Here is a 17073-nt window from a genome sequence, read left to right on the forward strand (position 1 = left end):
ACTTCCAATTGGCCAGTATGTCTCAAGTCTAGGTAGACTCGATGATAGAACTGGACGAAACAGGTCTCAGGCTGCGTTGACTGACAAGTCGGAATGATCAGCTTCATGATTTCCATTCGTGGTATTTCCTGTCTCATTCAATTTACATGAGAGTTTGCGCTACTCGGGAGCACCTCAAGGGCTTTTATTCTCTGTCTTGCTTCCATAGCTAATCTCTTACTTCTGATTTCCATTCCACCTCCAAGTTTTGATTGTAGCACCAAGTCGTACACGAAATATTCCAAACATGCGCCTTTTCACCCGCGCGATATTGACCTTCTCCCTGGTTGGCATGGCATCTGCGTGGCCAGCGTGGCTGTCCCTGCGCGCTCCCAAGGTCGACCTTTTGCAGCGCAACCAGTGGTGTAATGGCACCGATGATCACGAGACAGACTACTGGATTTGCATCTCGGACTGTCTGTATAAGTTCTGTATCAAGAATTCGGAGTGCGTCAAGAAGTGCGATGCTGGCTGCCGTAAGTGCTAGTACCTACGATTTTGTGTAGCTTCTTAAAGATAGTTGCCTTGCATATCCACGACTAACTCCTTTCCAACGCCAAGGTGACGAGTATTGCCACGGCGGCGACCCGGGTCCCTGGAAAATCTGATTCGGCTATCGGTGAGCCAGAATGGGTGGTGCTTGCGGCATTTCCCTCTGTCTACATATTACCAGCAAGACCACACGGACGAGTGCAGGGCTATGGAGTGAGAGACTGGTTATGGAACGGATGAGGCATCGGAATCCGGCACCTTGGATAATGACTGCATCCTCCGTAGCATGCAAGCGTAGCTATTTTTACGTCTTGTCCTTTCTGGAGTCTAATTATTGGCAGTAAACCCACGATGAGCAGTTTACCCCTTCCATGACTTCTGGATCCCCTGCATATGCTATGCCGTCAGGTGTGTGAGCGGGAGTACCACATGTTCCTGGGTTTCATCCCCTGCGTGAATTGCTTGGAAGGCCGCTCTCATAAAGTGTCCGAAGAGAATTGTCACAACTCTTACACTTCGGCTCGCTCGCTCGCCAGGAATTCTTCCTAGTTGTGTGAACCGATCGATATGAAGTTATATGAAACTCTTTGAGTCGAGTGGCTTCGGGCTCAGGCTAAAGCGAGGCTGAATGGACCCTGTTGCAATACCGCGTGACCTGGGTTATCCACAGGCCTAAACATGAATTTATCCCCGTTTCGTACATTAGCAGAGCCATTATTGGTCGCTCAGGATATGCGACGTCTCGTAACACTTAGCGGTGTTCTGGTCAGAGCGGAATCAATCTGGGGTGACTGCTTCTTGAGCTGCTCTACTTTTCGCACGTGCTTCATCTTAGACAGACTTCGTAACGATTATTCCCATTTCGATAAAAGACACTTATCCCAAACACAACAGCAGGAACCAAAGCATGCTTTGGTTCATCACATCAAGGAGCAGGGCTAGCGTATGGGAGAGCTCTTACGTACGCAGTTCTCAGTGTCTTCTGCCTGCCAAAGTAGCAGCAGTCGGCTTGGAAGGGACTACTCAGTGTCGGAGATGAATGGACGATCAAAGACGACGGTAGCATCGTCTCCTTGGGCGGAGATTGCCCGTGCATGGATAGAGAACCCGCCTGTGATAACAGGAATCGTATTAATTTATATGGATATGGGTTCCTAACGAACCGAATAGTGATTTAAGGTTAATGTCTTCTAAAAATACCTTGCAGTATGCGGGAGAAGCTAGAGTTCTTAGGGTGTCACAATATACTGATCAAGTGACGTTGATTCGGGCTGGCGGATTGTGGACAGTCACTGACGGCAAGCCCGAGCCCAGAGTCTCATGGGGTTCGAGGGTTGATGTACGCCCTTCAACGTCTCTGTTGAGGCAGAATGTCACCAAAAATGTCTTGGTTCCGCTCTCCGAGATCCAAAGATGGTAGTGGAATCAGTATAAAAGCCTTGCCTTGGAACCTAATTTTTTGATATGAAGATGAATGGATGTGTCTCGAATATTCAGACAGCACCGCTAATAGGATAACAGAGGCTGATTTCTTGTTTCCGGGACCGCCATACTCCTTGCACAATGCAGTTCCTCTTCGCTGGATTGTTCGCTGTGCTCGCATGGTATGTCATACTTCCATCGCGGACCGAAGCTATCGTTAACGCTGTTGAAGCACTGTAGCTGCTGACGAGGTTCCCGTAGCAGCTGATGCACCTAATGACGTAACTTGCCCGACCATCACTCGATCAGTCATCAATCCTGTCTGTTCCCAGACATGCGACAGCGACTGTCGATATGTGACGACGGTGGCAAATCCGTGCGGTTGCCCGTCGGCCATCCCGACAGCGACACTGCTCGCACCTTGCGGTGGTGAATGCCCCTATGGCGGGTGCCGGGTGACATTCCGATCAAGCAGTGAGGCCTGCCCAACCACCACGACGCGGCGAACTCGGACACGTACTCGAACAACGAGCACGAGCAGTACCAGCAGTCAGACTGAGGTGATCACTACCATCATCACTTTGCCTCCGAGGCCAACACCTCCTTCGCCGCCTTGCCCAACAGTGACCAAGACGACTCAACCGGCCGATTGTGACCCTATCCGGTGTCCCATCCCCGGTTGCTCGCAGCAGGAGAACTTGGTGATCCCTTGTGGTTGTGCAGCGCCAAAGACGCTCCTCTATGTGCAGGGCTGCCCGACCGCTTGTCCGACGGGTTGCATCACAAGAACAAACACCGTCAGTCAAGTATGTCCGACGGCATAGTTTCGCGCGAGCAGAAAACGTTGTTGATGATGGGTGGTGCGCCACAGAGGGGCGGTATGTAATTAGCAGATTCAGAGGTGTGGGATATTCATTGGAGGTTGAATCTTCTCATCTTCTGCCCCTTATCTTATGCCTGGTCTCGACTTATGTAAATGACACTTGGCGTCCCGCACAAACTTCAGCATGTCTGGTTGAAGAAGTGCATCCACGTTGTTAAGAGCCTAAATCAACCGTGCTGTCCCTATCCGCTGAGTAAATCAACCAGTAGCACTCGTGAGGCATCAAACGGTGGCTATCCCAGGACAGCAGAGTTATGAAGCTGTCCCCGTGCCTCCTTGGTGCAGGTGATCTGGTACCGACAGGGGGCTGGCCAGACACAAAACACCCTAACCTGGAAGCTAGCAAGGTGGCGGTCGGCGGCTGCCGTTGTCGCTGATGGCCTTCAGGCGACAGCTTGCTCCTGTCTCAACTTCAGAACACAAACCTCGCATCAACATCGTAGGAACTGCACTTCTTCTCATCTCAATCCTCCCACGAAAACTGAAACGCAGAATTCTGCACCCAATTGAAAACAGCCACAAAGCCTTGACAAATTCCAGAAGATGACGTCCCGCTACCGCGTTGAGTGTGAGTCTCCACAGTAGGATACGCCAGCAGCAAGCATGACTAACCCTTGGACATCCTTCAGATGCACTCAAGACTCACAGAAGAGATCAATTCATAGGTAAGGAGACATTGATATGCAAATCGTCTTGATGGGGCATCTCCAGCTCGTGGCACGGGAGCTTGTGGGCTGCCCTTGATGCGCACCAGGACGTCGTTGGCAGGGGGCGCGCACTCGCAAGCCAGCGCTAGCCCAGGTAGATGGTCGTTCCCAACCAATCCGCGTTTACTAGAACTATCAATATACGTGCAGCAAGCGCACCGGAGGCCCTGATGTCAAGCCCGGCCAGATCACGAGACTGTGACTTTCCCGACAGACAATCAGATACTGACCGAGACCAGAATGGATCAAGGGGCTTCTCGCAGTTCCGTTTGTGCTCTACTCCCAGCCGACAGGCGTATTCGAAACAAACAGCGTGAGCTTCACGCAGATGTCAGAAGAGGCACACAGACGATATGCAGAGATCATGAGGGATGTCGAAAACATGCTCGATGATCACATTGAACATCAACGGGATGGAAATCTTCTCCCTTCAAAGCTGAAGCTGCTTGTACCAACTATTGGTCTATTCTTCACGCGGCTGCCAATCGAGGCCGCCTTCAAATATCAGGATCGGAAGAGGTTCATATCTTCAAGGCGCTTTGTGTCGCCGTCTTTCAACGATGTGCGCCTTATCCTCAACTCGGCACAGATCATGGCAGTGACAACATACGGGACGCTTCAGCTAGCTACATTTGATGGTGATGTCACGCTCTACGATGATGGAGAGAGCTTGGTTCCCACGAGCCCCGTGATACCGAGGATGATCGATCTCATGCGTAAGAATGTCAAAATTGGCATCGTCACAGCTGCAGGATACACGACTGTCGATAAGTACTACGGCCGCTTGCACGGCCTGCTCGACGCAATTTCCCAGTCGACAGTCTTGACGCCGCAGCAAAGACAGAATATAGTCATTATGGGCGGAGAGGCAAACTATCTTTTTGAATTTGACGCCACATCAGAGTACCTTCTGGCTCCAGTTCCAAGAGAGCGGTGGCTCACTCCCGAAATGGCAGCCTGGTCCGATACGAGCATTGAGCGTCTTCTAGATGTGGCTGAAGCAGCTCTGCGCGACTGTATAAAGACCATGAACCTGCCTGCAACGCTGATGCGAAAGGACCGCGCCGTGGGTATCATCCCAACGTCACCGTCTATCCGCATCCCTCGCGAGTCCCTCGAGGAAACTGTGCTTGTTGTTCAGAAGATCCTCGAGCTGAGCGTTGGTGGCCGGGACGTTGATAACAGGATCGTGCCATTCTGTGCCTTCAATGGCGGCCGCGATGTGTTTGTTGACATTGGTGACAAGAGCTGGGGCGTCAATGTCTGTCAAAACTGGTTTGGCAGTAATGGCGTTCCAATCAAAGGCGAGAACACACTCCATGTGGGTGATCAGTTCCTAAGTGCTGGGTCAAATGACTTCAAGGCAAGAAGTGTGGGAACTACGGCATGGATCGCCAGTCCGGCAGAAACCGTGGAACTACTGGATGAGTTGGCCGACTTGATGGAGAAGAAATTGAGCTAGGAAACTACAGGAGTTACCCATTGCTCGTATCGATCTTGGATTTGTAGATGAGTTTATAGCAAGCATCTAGCCTTCGTTTCATACTTTATTTGGCGCGTTTTTGACACGTCGCGCGAATACCAAGAAGAGCAGGCGAAGGGCTAGTATTTGCAATGTTATGAATGAGGGTATACCAACCAGTCAACTTGACCCTTTCCGCGCGGTTGTGTTGTGTTCCTCATACATCAATGCTCTGCTTTTATCGCGATACTTATTTCCCCAATACGACGCAACACTTGGATGGACGACCTACCAGGGGGGGGGGACTTTCTAAATATACCATATACATATGTATACTTGCTCATTGGCTGAGTTTACCATCAAAAGTCTGAGCCTAGTCGCTCAGCATATTATTCTTGCAAGCCCACCACATGTATGAAGACAGCATGGAAGAAAGAACGGGTCACGTGGCCCAAGGTATAATTCTGCAAAAATATGATGAGGCTTGCAAGACCGTGCCTAGTTCCGGGAAGTCCACGGCGAAGACTTTAGAGCAATGTATATCCAAAGTGGACGTAGAGAACTTCACCCTTGTCACCGGGAGGGTCTTGCACCATCGAAAGCGGTCGCTGACTGGAGAATCGATACTGAGAGCCGCGATTCGCGTTCCACTCAGAGATCACAGTCTCGTACAATCAACTCCTCTTGGGTATCATACCAAGAAGCCGCCTAGTACAGACGCCTTGACATATTAGATTTCGGCAGCCGGGCATGGTTCCGTTGGGGTTGAACTTGTTTCTTGGCCACCGTTGACTCGTAATCCATGACTCTTGGCACCCCAGAAATATAACATCTCCGTCCCGGGGTTCCGTATACCACGATGCGGGGCCCCGCGAAATCGTACTGCTGCGGGCAACTCGTTTCGAGCATGCGCGGCTCCAAGGTAATCGAGGAAATGCAGTGAGTACTGCGTATATTGGCTGTTAAGCGCCCACGTCTAGCCCTTTGCTTCCCCGGCTTGCCTGGTTGACATGCACTTCGCCTGAGACGGAAGGTCAATTCAGGGCTTGACATGTCACGCGACCACTACGCTGCAAGGCTGGAGCGGCTCCGGCCTGGGCATTCTTTGGCATTGACTTCCTCGTACTTCGCAAAGAGTTTAGACTTGGTTGTGTATCATTTTTTCGCTATAATCCATCTAACCACTTGCATGTTGGAACGAAGCTCTGGGGTTGAGTCTGATCAAGTCCTGGGAGTTCAAGCCATCGTGACCTCGAACCGCGCAATAGCGTCGGCCATCTAGTAAGTAATGCTGACACTACAAGCGACCTCGCGTAAGGCAGGACGTCAAGAACGAATATCCTAGGGAACCCCACAAGGCGCTCGGTGAACTCGGCAATACAGTGGCGAGCTTCAATAACATGCAGATTTCCGCCTATGATCGTTCGCTTCATGGGATGACCAGGAGGCTAGGTGAAGCGGTGTAGCCCTGGACCTGTCAACGGCACAGTCCGCACAGGGACCAGTTGGTCCGGTTGGGCTTCTAGAAAAATCCAGTGCATAGCCTGGACTTAATGCTACCGGGATGACTCGTGAAAAAATTTCAAATTGAAGCCTTCAGATCTAAGGGCCTTTTAGTTTAATATAGGATAACCGACTAGAGATCTGCCAGCCCTACGCTGTTGAAGCTATACACGTTCATTGCTCTCTCAACGAATAAGCCGAGGGCCAGGGAAGCGAGCCTTGAGCATTCGGTTCGTTCCTGAGGAATGGTTGCCAGCAAGCATCTTCTACAGGGGTGTTTATGCAGGGTCCATCCAATGCCGCCAACACAGTGGCAATCTACATCTCCATGGCCACTGGAATGCAATGCCATGTGGCTCGAGTGCGACGAAAGCCTACTGTAGCTGTAGTGGATGTAGCTACCCGTTGTAGGGCAGCAAGCGGATCACCTCAACATTCTAACTTAGCAAGTTTTGGCATTACTGGTGTTACAGGAGCAGAAATAGATACGCTGTGCGGAGCTTTCCTGGCAACTCCAGCGACAACTCACGACCTAGCGGCATCGCATGCACGAGTCAGCCAAGCGTTGTGTTTGAAGAGAGTGAAGGCGAGGAAGCGCCGACTCTTGGCTCGAATGGGGTGAGAGTACTGTACGTCTACACTTTCACTCACATCTTGAAAGCTAGATCGTGCCGTATTTCCGTCGGTCGACACAAGGACCGCGATGTGACTGCCTGAGTCTGGAAAGACCGAGCCTTGTCTTCACCAGAGATCACACTATCATGAACTACCCTGGCTAGGCAGATTCCAGTAGAAGGTCATATAAGGTTCTGGTCGGGGCCCATACATAATACATTTTGGCAACCCAGGGCAGCCAAAGCATCAGGGCGGCTGGATACGGTGTATATTTCCTAGGTTGCGAAGTAACTAGAAAGCAAAAAACAATTCTTCCGGAATGGCTGCACTGTGTTCCCAGTCCCGCCTTGACAGACTGCACTCGGAGAAGGACCCTGTAGATCCCCAGGCCAGATGTGTGACAGCCCAGACCTCTTCAGAACATAGGGCCCTTGGTTGGCGCTCCACGCAGTTCACATGATCAAGTGGGGAGGGGTGAATTGGCGCTACGTATAATTTTGTTCCGGTGGTCATGAGGGCAACGTGGTTGGTAGTGCATGCAGTTCCCAGTTATGGTTTCCTTGGGTCGTGGCATACTTATTAGGACGTTATCGTGAGAGCCAGGCCACTCTGGGGTTTGCAAGGCCGACACGAGCGAAGGACGCTCAGGTCTCATGCCTCAGGTCTTGATAAGCGAACAAGCTCACTATTCCGTGAGTCAGATCTCTCTACCTCAGTTTCCGCCAGAAGAATCATGATTTCTTTCCTTTCGGGAAAGGGTTGGTTGGCTCATTGCAGCCAACGTGACTTTGCTCGTGACAGAATAGGAAATTCGTAGCATCAAGGGTCCTGCTCTTGCCGGCATTTAGGGCCGGCTGGTCAAGAGTGCATTGGGCTGCGCTGCAGTCTGGATCCAAAGACAACCTGTGGAGAAAAGGAAAGGGGGTAAGACAGGCGTTCCATAAGCCACTTGGGCTGCGTCTGATTGGTGGCCCAGGTGCTGCTTCAAACCAGCTTCGCGTGGCCCGGAGGTCTGCTCACTCGCCCCGCGGGCCGTCCCCTGCGTCCCCCAGCATTTCCTTCCCAGGAAGTCGAAGATGCAAGACGGGCCACGTTGGCAGAGCTCAGTGGATGGGTAGGTACCTCACTTGGCTACGACGGTGAGCACAGCCAGGGGCGCCGTCTTGGTCCGAGTTCTGCCTTCTGCAGACCGCCACAGGTGATCTGGCCATGCTGCGACAGAGCTGAAGGCGCCGAAAGGGGGCATGTCAGAGACAACAGACTGTGCAGGTCTGCATGCTCCCGCCGGTTGGCGAGGATAGTATTCGGTAGTAGCAGAGCTATTGATGTGTGGGACTGAAGTTGGGCGACGACTCCAAGAGCGAGGCGGCCCTCCACCGCGGATCAGGCAGTCAGCTGGGATGGTCCAGGGCCTTGCCATCCTTGCAGGGGCCAGTCCGTCGGGGATCTCGCAGGGCCCAAGAAGGAGATGATCCATGGCCGACGCGTTTTTTCTTATTAGGTACCGGTTAAAATAGAGCGACAAGTGAGACCAGCAGTAGTACTTTGGGCCGGCGCAGAATCCCGCCCGCGAGACGAGTACCCGCGAGGTAGTTCCGCAGGCAGGATGAGGATGGCAAATGATGATGCTGCTGCTGCTGGCCCTACCGGGAGCTGGATGTGCCCTTTTTCTTATTGCGCACGTCAAACTCATATTGGTCCATCGTTGCCATCAAATCGTGGTGCCCCCCGTGCATCCCGTTTCCCTCTGCTGGCCGGCTGTCCACTGGCTTACCATCCTTTCGTCAACTTTGCTCCCCGACTGTGATATACCTACTGCCGTCCGCAGTGACCAGAACGGGATTCACTCGCATGTGCTCCAAGCAAACCAGAAGACGACTCTTTCTGCCACTACTACCCTTGGGCGACTCTGTGCTTGACATGTGGGCCTCCTGGCAATTACACGCAGCGTAGCGTACAATAGCGCAGACAGCGCATACATACTCCATCCGGCCCCTTCACGGGCTTGACCGCCCACGATTCGCCCTCGGCTGCTATCTTGTCACGGCAAGACGCGCACAGCGGTGTCGTTTGCCTTTCGCACTTGAAACCAGATCACGACTTGAGACGAACGAGTCCGAAAAGTGCTGCCCAAGCTTCCTGCAGGTGGGGAGTGAGATCGCATTACAGCTGGCCAGGTGGTCGCGCGTCACAGGCTGACCCGACCGCGATATAGCGAACTTGCCCGTTCACTGCCGAGAGATTGGCCGACGACCGTCATCACTCTTGTTTTTTTCTCATCCAGCAACCGTTGGAGCAGACAATCCTGGACGGAACCCCGCTGAAACGGGCTTCCTACACTGGAGCATCGTCGTCGTTCTTATAACGTGAGCATATCCTCCGCGCAGTCCACTTAGACTGCACAACTATGCTCCTCGTCCGCCCCGATACTGATAGGTATAGTACGGCATACTGTACCACCACCTCAACAATCACAAGACCAATTCAATTCAACGTCGGGCCTGAGCGGGTTGGCTCTCGGAACACGTGAAAGACAAGTTCTGCCTTGGCTTGTCACCATTGCGTCAACCAAGTCGTCGACAAACCCTGCCCTGGTACCTGAGCCTAAGGTGCATCCGCCAAACCGTAACTTTCGCCGGGTGCAACTTTTTCCCTGGGCTGCGGGCTGAAGACCCCCGGCGCAGCGACCCGGAACTTCCCTGCTCCCCGCGGTACCCAGATCTCATCGCAGCTGCCTCAGATGACGCTCACCATGTCGAGGTTGCCGGATTCTTTTCTGCCGTCGGGCGCCTTTCAGGACCCGAACGAGTATCCGCTCTCCCTGTCCGGGCTTGTGTCCAGCCAGCCCAGCTCCAGCTCGGTTATCTCACCGCTAGCCCTGCCCAGAAATGCAAACCAGCTCTCGTACTTTGACGAACGCCAGCTCTCCCGACACTCGTCCGCTAGCGCCGCGCTCCCTCAGTCACAGCAACGCCGGTACCTGTCGCCACAGGGCCGCAGTGCGCCAACGGGCCGAGTCCAGCGGTCCACCAGCCTGTCGCCCACGCGCCACAGCCAGCAGAACCAATACCACAGCCGAGTCATCTCGCCGACGTTGGCACCCTTAAATGAGTCGCCCGAGCAGGCCAGCCACCACCTCCAGCGCGTCCTCCTCCAGAACCGCCGACTGCTCGAGAACTGGGAGGCTGAGCGAGCTCACCTCGAGGCCAACCGCTCCCGCGCCGAAGAGATCTACAAGGAAGAGCGCGCCATCATGGACGAGGATCGCCTGATTTGGGCCGAGAAGGAGGCACAATACCTCACAACCATCAGTGAATTGGAGCGCGAGAACGCCGAGCTGCGCGAGTCCCTGGCCCGACACACAAACCGTGGCAGCCGCGACTCCGCTGTCGCCGGCATGGGAGCCGGGAGTTCAGACATGTCAGATGTGTCTGCCGTCAAATTCCGGCTCACATCCGATAGCGTGTCGCCGGGCACCACACCGATTCCTGGGTTGGGCCACACAATGCCCGAGTCCCATCCTTTTGAGCCTTTGGACCCTCGAATGCAGGGCACTTCTCCGCAGAACTCCCCCAACGAGGCACCGAGCAGCAGCCAGGAAAAGATCCCCTCGATTGACGTGCAGGAGGTGCACCCTGACCTCGAGGGCATTCCTCTGAAGACCACGGCAGTCAAGAAGTCGACCTTCATGGACGGAAAGCCGCCGTCGCCCCCTCTATCTGGCTCCAATGCCACCGGCCCAAACTCGAACCAAGGATCACCAAGCAGCCGTTCCAAGACCTCTCCAGCGGAACTCGTCATGGAAGCGCTACAAGCACCCGAAGCCTCTCGACTCACAATGCACGCCGGGCACACGCCCAACCATTCGCTATCCACATTCCAATCCGCTGTTGCCACAGACGCGTCGAACACTGCCGGTAGTTCGGGCGCCTCGACGCCTACGCACAGTCAGAGAGACACGGACATCAAAGGCAAGTCTATTGCCGAGGCGGGAATTACGGGCAAAGATGGGCAGCAGGATACGGTTGAAGGGCACCCCGATGCATTGTTGAGACCTAGTGACGACGATCGCGAACTTAGCGGGCCCTTGTCACTGAGAAACCAGCAGGCATTTGATGAGATCTTTCTGGGCAAGGTTGCAGATAAACTGCAGGACTCGATTCAGAGTGATAATGCGACCCCAACTGTTCTCAAGACTGGCCTCTCTGAGCCTGAGGATGGCTCTTCGTACTTTCCACAACCGAAAGCCGTGGTGGGCGATGACGATTCGGCGGAAAATGACCAGCCGAGTCAACCAGACGAGGCTGGCGAGATCCCGCTCAAATTCAAGAACAACAGCAACTTTGGCGCTCCATTGGGAACTCTGAATGGCTTCTAGGGCAAGCCTGGTTTCGTTGAAGCAAGCGAAGGAGTTCCTGTCACCACATCACCATCGGGAGGAACTCAAGTTATCAGCCTTGATGGAACCACTGATGATATGCCGGGCGCCTTTAATGATCCAGCCGAGCAGCCGATGAAAATCAGAAGAACCGACAATTTCGGTCTGCCATTTGGGTCCCCATCTGAAGAAGCAGTGGGGTTCGCGACATCGTTTCCGCCGACTACATCCTCTTGACGTAAGATTCAGATGGAATCTGTCTACACAACAATATTTTTCCTTTGTCCCTTCTATTTACCCCCTGGATGGGCCGTCGTTCTTGCACGACGGTTGGTTTCAGGGGAGAAAACCATATGCGGCGGATTGCATTGCTTTCGTTCAGTACAGCACCACTTTGAATACCCCATACCCCTTTTGATACCTTTTGCTCCGAGGCTACCCCGATATATTTCAGGGCATGGCAATGTCTGGCCTCTACTTTTTTGTTTTTGGATTATGGAGATTAAACGACATGGATGGCGCACTCTGTTTAGACAGAAAGACGAGGACACTTGCGAAAAAGGCTATGGGAAAATTGCTGGGTGGCCTATAGACTGTTTGTGTTAAGCACAGACATACACTCACCGGCACACGTCGACTTCTCATATCAGGTACACATTGGAGGGGGTGGAAATGCGCACGGCGCAGAGGAACATCTTGGGATACAAACTCAAGGTCATGTGACAAGCAGCATATGTTGGGCAGCGGGCTAGTAAGAGAGCATATCATAAAGATGGATGCCTCAAGTGAACGGGGGTTTTCCATGGAGACGCAAGGACCCCAGGTGCGAGGATGTTAGTTACAAGAGATTGCTATGCCCCAGTATTGCCAATACAACATAATCACCCCACTGTCTAAGTCGATTCGAAGTATGCCTGCCTGTCCTCTCTACCAGACCGTTAGACAGCTCTTGACGTTCACTACATTCCTTCGAGATCTTATCCTCTTCTTATACACCAAAGATACCATTTGGTAACTGCAACATTGTGACAGCAGCAGGGCCCAACCGTCGTATACCCAACTTGGGACCATCCTCAGAAAGGTGGCAAGAGATGATCCGTCAGAGTGGAGCCAGCGGGGACACCTGAATGATCCACGGGGGTTTCCGAGTAGGTGTACTGATGAAAATCAAAAGGATCTTCCTCATAACCAAGATCCAGCTCAGAGCCGAATAACTGCGACCACCACTGCGCCGGAGGATCGGGACTGAGGCAGGAGTCCGTCTGTACAGCTGAGCTCTCAGCTTGGCCGCAGGAACCTTGTTCAAGGTCCACTGACTTTCTCTTAGCCAACTTCAGTTCCAGGAACCGTTCCAACGACTGCAGTTGCTGCTGCCGGGCACTATCCACAAGCTTGGCTACAAGCTCTTCCTGACTGATGGCTGCGTTGTCGCGGCAAGTGGCGATGATATCCGAAAAACTCCGCCGCATACATTCTTGATGGCTCATTGGCGAGGCTTGTCTGAGGTACGTGCGGTATTCCTCAACATCAAGAAGGTGGCTGGTTGACTGCCCTTTGGTCGGCGGAGATCTTAGTCTCAGTTGAGCAAGGGAATGCACCGCGACTTACACGGGGATGGAATTTCGTCAGCGCTGTCCGCCGGGAACAAGATTTGGTACATCTCATTCCACCTGTCAACCTCTTTCAAGTTCTTCTTCTTTTTGAGGAGCTCCGTCATTTGCTCCACTGTAACGCCTACAGAGGCGTCTGGCTCGACTGCTCTCGCGCATGGCGTTCCCTGAACGTGCTCATCAAGTTGCGACTGCTGCTCGAATCTTTGGAAGCATCTCCGGCACTGATGCGGAGGCAGCATATGCTTTCGTTTAAGATGCTCTCTGCAGGCTGTTTAGTATACAGACTGGCGAGTCTTGTGCTGCGGACAACTTACTTTACCCGGTGCACTTTTGTCCAGGCTTTACTGACACATAACCGATATGTCCTCGGGTCACGCTTGTAGAATGGGCAGGCAAAAATTCTGGGTTCATTCGCATCAGAACTGTCCAGGCCCTTCGGCTCTTTGGGAGGGTCGCTCTCGCTCTCCTCATCGCCGTTGTCATTGGGGTGGTCTCTTCCTGATTCAGTACGGCGTCGCTTGTTGGCAGGGTGCTTCTTATTTGAAGTCGCCGCGTTGCCGTTAGACGGACGATTCGCTTGGCATCCTGACGCAGCATGCGTACTGGTCCGGGTACGAATCGCGAGATTGCCATGGAGTATTTGATTTGTTTGTTGCGATTCGGTTGATGTTCCATCTGTGCCTTTGCCGGTAATTGCATCCACGGATGTATCATCGATCTTGTCTGACAAAGATTCAGGATAACCATTCCTTGAAGGCGAGCTTTGAAGCGGCTCTACGCTAGTGTCTTCGAGGGAGATCGTCGCATCTTTTGATGCTGTATGTACAGGAGGGTCGTGTTCCGGTTGACTCGCTCGTGAGCTGTCATCCATTTTACTATGTACATTAGCTAATGAAGCGGGTTTGGGATAAGTAGAGTATATCGCGCCGATAGCCTGCGCGATCTCGTCAGCCCCTGTTGATCGTGGCGTACTATTCTCACAACGGTCATAAGTTGAGAACTCCCGTGTTCGGTCTCTTGTAGACGTCGGCTCTGGATAGGTGCATCCTGTAGACTCCGTCCTGGTAATTGTTGCCACTGATTCTTCCGACACGATATGCTCTGTATCACGTCCCAAGTCTGAATCTGTAAATTTTCCAACCTGTGTTGCCTCAGAACCAGCGCTCTCCACTGAAGAAAGACCACTCACAGCACGAATGCCGTAATTCGGGTCCTTATGCCGACCTCTGACATGTTCGATAACGTATTCCTCGTACGAAAATGGTATCCTTGAGCGAGCGCAATCCGAGTACGGACAAGGATACTTTCCTTTGGGGCTGCGAATTGTTCTATCCTGAGAGGTTGCTTTACGTTCTTGAGGATTCTCCCCTTCGGCGGAGGTTGTAGAACGCTCCAAGGAGGTACTCTCAGGGGCTGTCAGTAGAGTTGCCAGGCTTGTCCGAACCTCTTGTGGTATGACTCTGAGCTGAATTCCAAGGCCATTATTCGAGCGGGACTTTGGAGATTCTGATTGAGAACGAATATAGTCATCGCCATCGTCTTCGGAACTTCCAGCTTCATCCAAGTCTGAGTTCCAGAAATCCTCTTTTACCGAGCTGGAGATAGGCAAGCGCGCTCTTGGTAGGCGCCGGATGAACTGCCAAGAGAGCTTACTAGTTTTGGGGGCTATGAATAGGTACAGTTTCTCCTTCTCGGTCCGCATGAGACAATGGTCTGCAAGGAAGTCGAAGTCGATGTTATGGGAGCCGCTCAGGGCCGCTGATGATGACAAGCGGACCTCACAGTTGATAGGATCCCATAACGTTTGCAGAGGCATCCATTGTTCACTACGGAGAACCTCGGCAAACTGGGTCGAGATTGCATGCTCGATGGTTGCAGCGTCACGCCCGCCGATGATTTTGGTGACGATTAGTTTCCTTGACTTGAGTCGCAGATACTGGTCTGACCCCTTCTCCGGCCGCGTCGTCCACAATGCCGATGGGAGAAGGATGATTTTCACCTCCCAAGTGTTTGGCAAGCCAGCTTTGCGATGCTGCTCCCAAGTTGGGAGAATATGGTCTCTAGTGAGCTCCTGTAAGGCGGCGCGGGGTACCTCAGCCTGGTCTCCAGAGTCTAGTCTATTGGAGTCCTTCGAGTGATCCATGATTGGCGATGTGCTTATCGAGAAATTAGCTCTGCCAATGACTACTATGACCGAAAATATCTGTGAAATAAAACGGTTTACATGGTTTGGGGGAAGATGTTTTCATGCAAACAACACGCCTCGTCAGGCAGCCGAGTCTTTCCTATACCTTGTGGTTTCTGCGCATTTGCGTCTTATCGACAAGCGGGGGGCACCAATTTAAACCATCGAAAGCGTTTTGTCCAATGAAAGAGATTCTGGGTCCTGGTTACGAGATGCTGACTGTTCACATCCGCCAGACATTGACACTAAACAGTTGCAACAGTTGTCGTTGTCTTTAGAGGACCGAATTGATCTGAGACATCCTCCAGTATTGTAGTCGCTGAGGATTTCTGTTGGATAAGAAAACGCTATACCTAGTTCTCCGACTGATGCACTATGACGATGCTTATTTCATTTCTGTCAGCCCGCTGGTCTACAGTAAGCATATATCCAATCAACTAACTTTCAAAGAATTCTCGCCGTTTAGACCAAAGAATTGGAGTGTTCATAAGCGGGTGACATCAGAAATACAATACTACTGCAACGGATCTCCGTTTCTTATCAATCGTTTCTTTCATATCTTCATAGTATCACCAGAGGGCGTTGAGGCACAAACACTCTCGACGACGGTCTTCTTGAAGTATATATGTCGTTGCTCAGCGGTAAGACTCCGTGTTCCCTTCCTCCAGTGGTATCTCGATACCTTTGTCTCCAACTCTAGAAATCCCGAATCGGTTCACTACACTGTCGGAATTATCTGTTTAAGCAGCTTGAATGACTGCCACAATCATGGTGAACAAAATTATTCGTGCCCCGGAAGAGGGAATTTATGGCTAAAAGATCAGTCTCTACAGCTCCAGGAGGTTTGGTGTTTGATGAGGCCACCGGCATGAAGCCTAGCTTGAGTTACGATAGGATCGATTGCAGGTATGATAACGAAAGCGATATGATGAGCCAATTTCTTTTTTACGCAAAGACCTCGTGAATCAAGCTCGTGCCTCAATTTGTTGATGTAACGTTCCTACCCTCCTTGCGGTCTAGACTTCAACGATCACACAGACTTTAAAGGATTGCAGTTCTATTACAACCAGATAAGCTCGAGCACTGCCGATCCAACTCAATAGTCGACAATCGCATACTGTTGAGTCTTGGCATGGCTCGAGCTTTGCTACCGCTCTAAGTCTGGCCCTTTTGTAGAATTACCCTTAACTCAGCGCACAGGCAAGTCTCATGTCAGCATGTAACTAAGAAGAACAGCAACGAAGAAGACGATAGAAGATCAGCACCTCCATCTGTTTGCAGTCTTACTGATGTCCATACTACAGGCTAGCAGTGTTCTGACATACGTCGGGCCTGAGAGCATATAAATCACTCATGCTTGAAACCGTGGGACGTTGCAATGATAGCAACGCTGACGAGGAGATCCTGTGGGACAGAGATCCATCTGACCACGAGGTCGTGTTTGAGGTTCCGCAGTAACAACATCGTCTGGGTAATTCAGGGCCAAGTCGTAATGCTAGAGTGCAGATTGCCAGTCCTTGAGTGCGCAATCTCAAACATGCAGCAGACTAGACCGTCTGTTGGGTCATCAGCTATGCGAACCGAAGTAGACTCTACAACATCTGCAAACGTCTTAGAGCTGTGAAAAATTCTCTTACATCGTACTTGCCACGTCAAAGTGTTCGTGCACACTTGGCATCGAGAGATCTACTATGTAGATGCTGATCACGGCAGTTCCAAGCCCGTCTCATGAAGTAACATGACCATGCATTGGTATCAAATTCTCAGGAGAACG

At 52.1% G+C, this 17073-nt stretch overlaps 4 protein-coding genes across 4 annotated transcripts; 3 read left to right on the top strand and 1 right to left on the bottom strand.

The window, feature by feature from the left end:
* Positions 1-286: 286 nt before the first annotated feature.
* On the top strand, positions 287-647 carry JN550_004902 (uncharacterized protein; the record flags this gene model as incomplete). Its single annotated transcript, XM_049316469.1, has 2 exons — positions 287-515; positions 601-647. 2 exons carry the CDS (start codon positions 287-289, stop codon positions 645-647), a joined length of 276 nt encoding a protein of 91 aa, XP_049173100.1.
* Positions 648-3379: 2732 nt separating this feature from the next.
* Positions 3380-5005, top strand: JN550_004903 (uncharacterized protein; the record flags this gene model as incomplete). The annotated part of the gene is made up of 3 exons (XM_049316470.1): positions 3380-3404; positions 3466-3501; positions 3783-5005. 3 exons carry the CDS (start codon positions 3380-3382, stop codon positions 5003-5005), a joined length of 1284 nt encoding a protein of 427 aa, XP_049173101.1.
* Positions 5006-9875: 4870 nt separating this feature from the next.
* On the top strand, positions 9876-11501 carry JN550_004904 (uncharacterized protein; the record flags this gene model as incomplete). Its single annotated transcript, XM_049316471.1, has 1 exon — positions 9876-11501. The coding sequence occupies one exon, from the start codon at positions 9876-9878 to the stop codon at positions 11499-11501; it is 1626 nt and encodes a 541-aa protein (XP_049173102.1).
* Positions 11502-12574: 1073 nt separating this feature from the next.
* JN550_004905 (uncharacterized protein) lies at positions 12575-15257 on the bottom strand (the record flags this gene model as incomplete). Its single annotated transcript, XM_049316473.1, has 3 exons — positions 12575-13053; positions 13110-13375; positions 13429-15257. The coding sequence occupies 3 exons, from the start codon at positions 15255-15257 to the stop codon at positions 12575-12577; spliced, it is 2574 nt and encodes an 857-aa protein (XP_049173103.1).
* Positions 15258-17073: the final 1816 nt, after the last annotated feature.

The sequence above is a fragment of the Neoarthrinium moseri genome, assembly GCF_022829205.1.
Source record: "Neoarthrinium moseri strain CBS 164.80 chromosome Unknown scaffold14_Wmoseri_CBS_16480, whole genome shotgun sequence".
NCBI classification, from domain to species: Eukaryota; Fungi; Ascomycota; class Sordariomycetes; order Amphisphaeriales; family Apiosporaceae; genus Neoarthrinium; species Neoarthrinium moseri.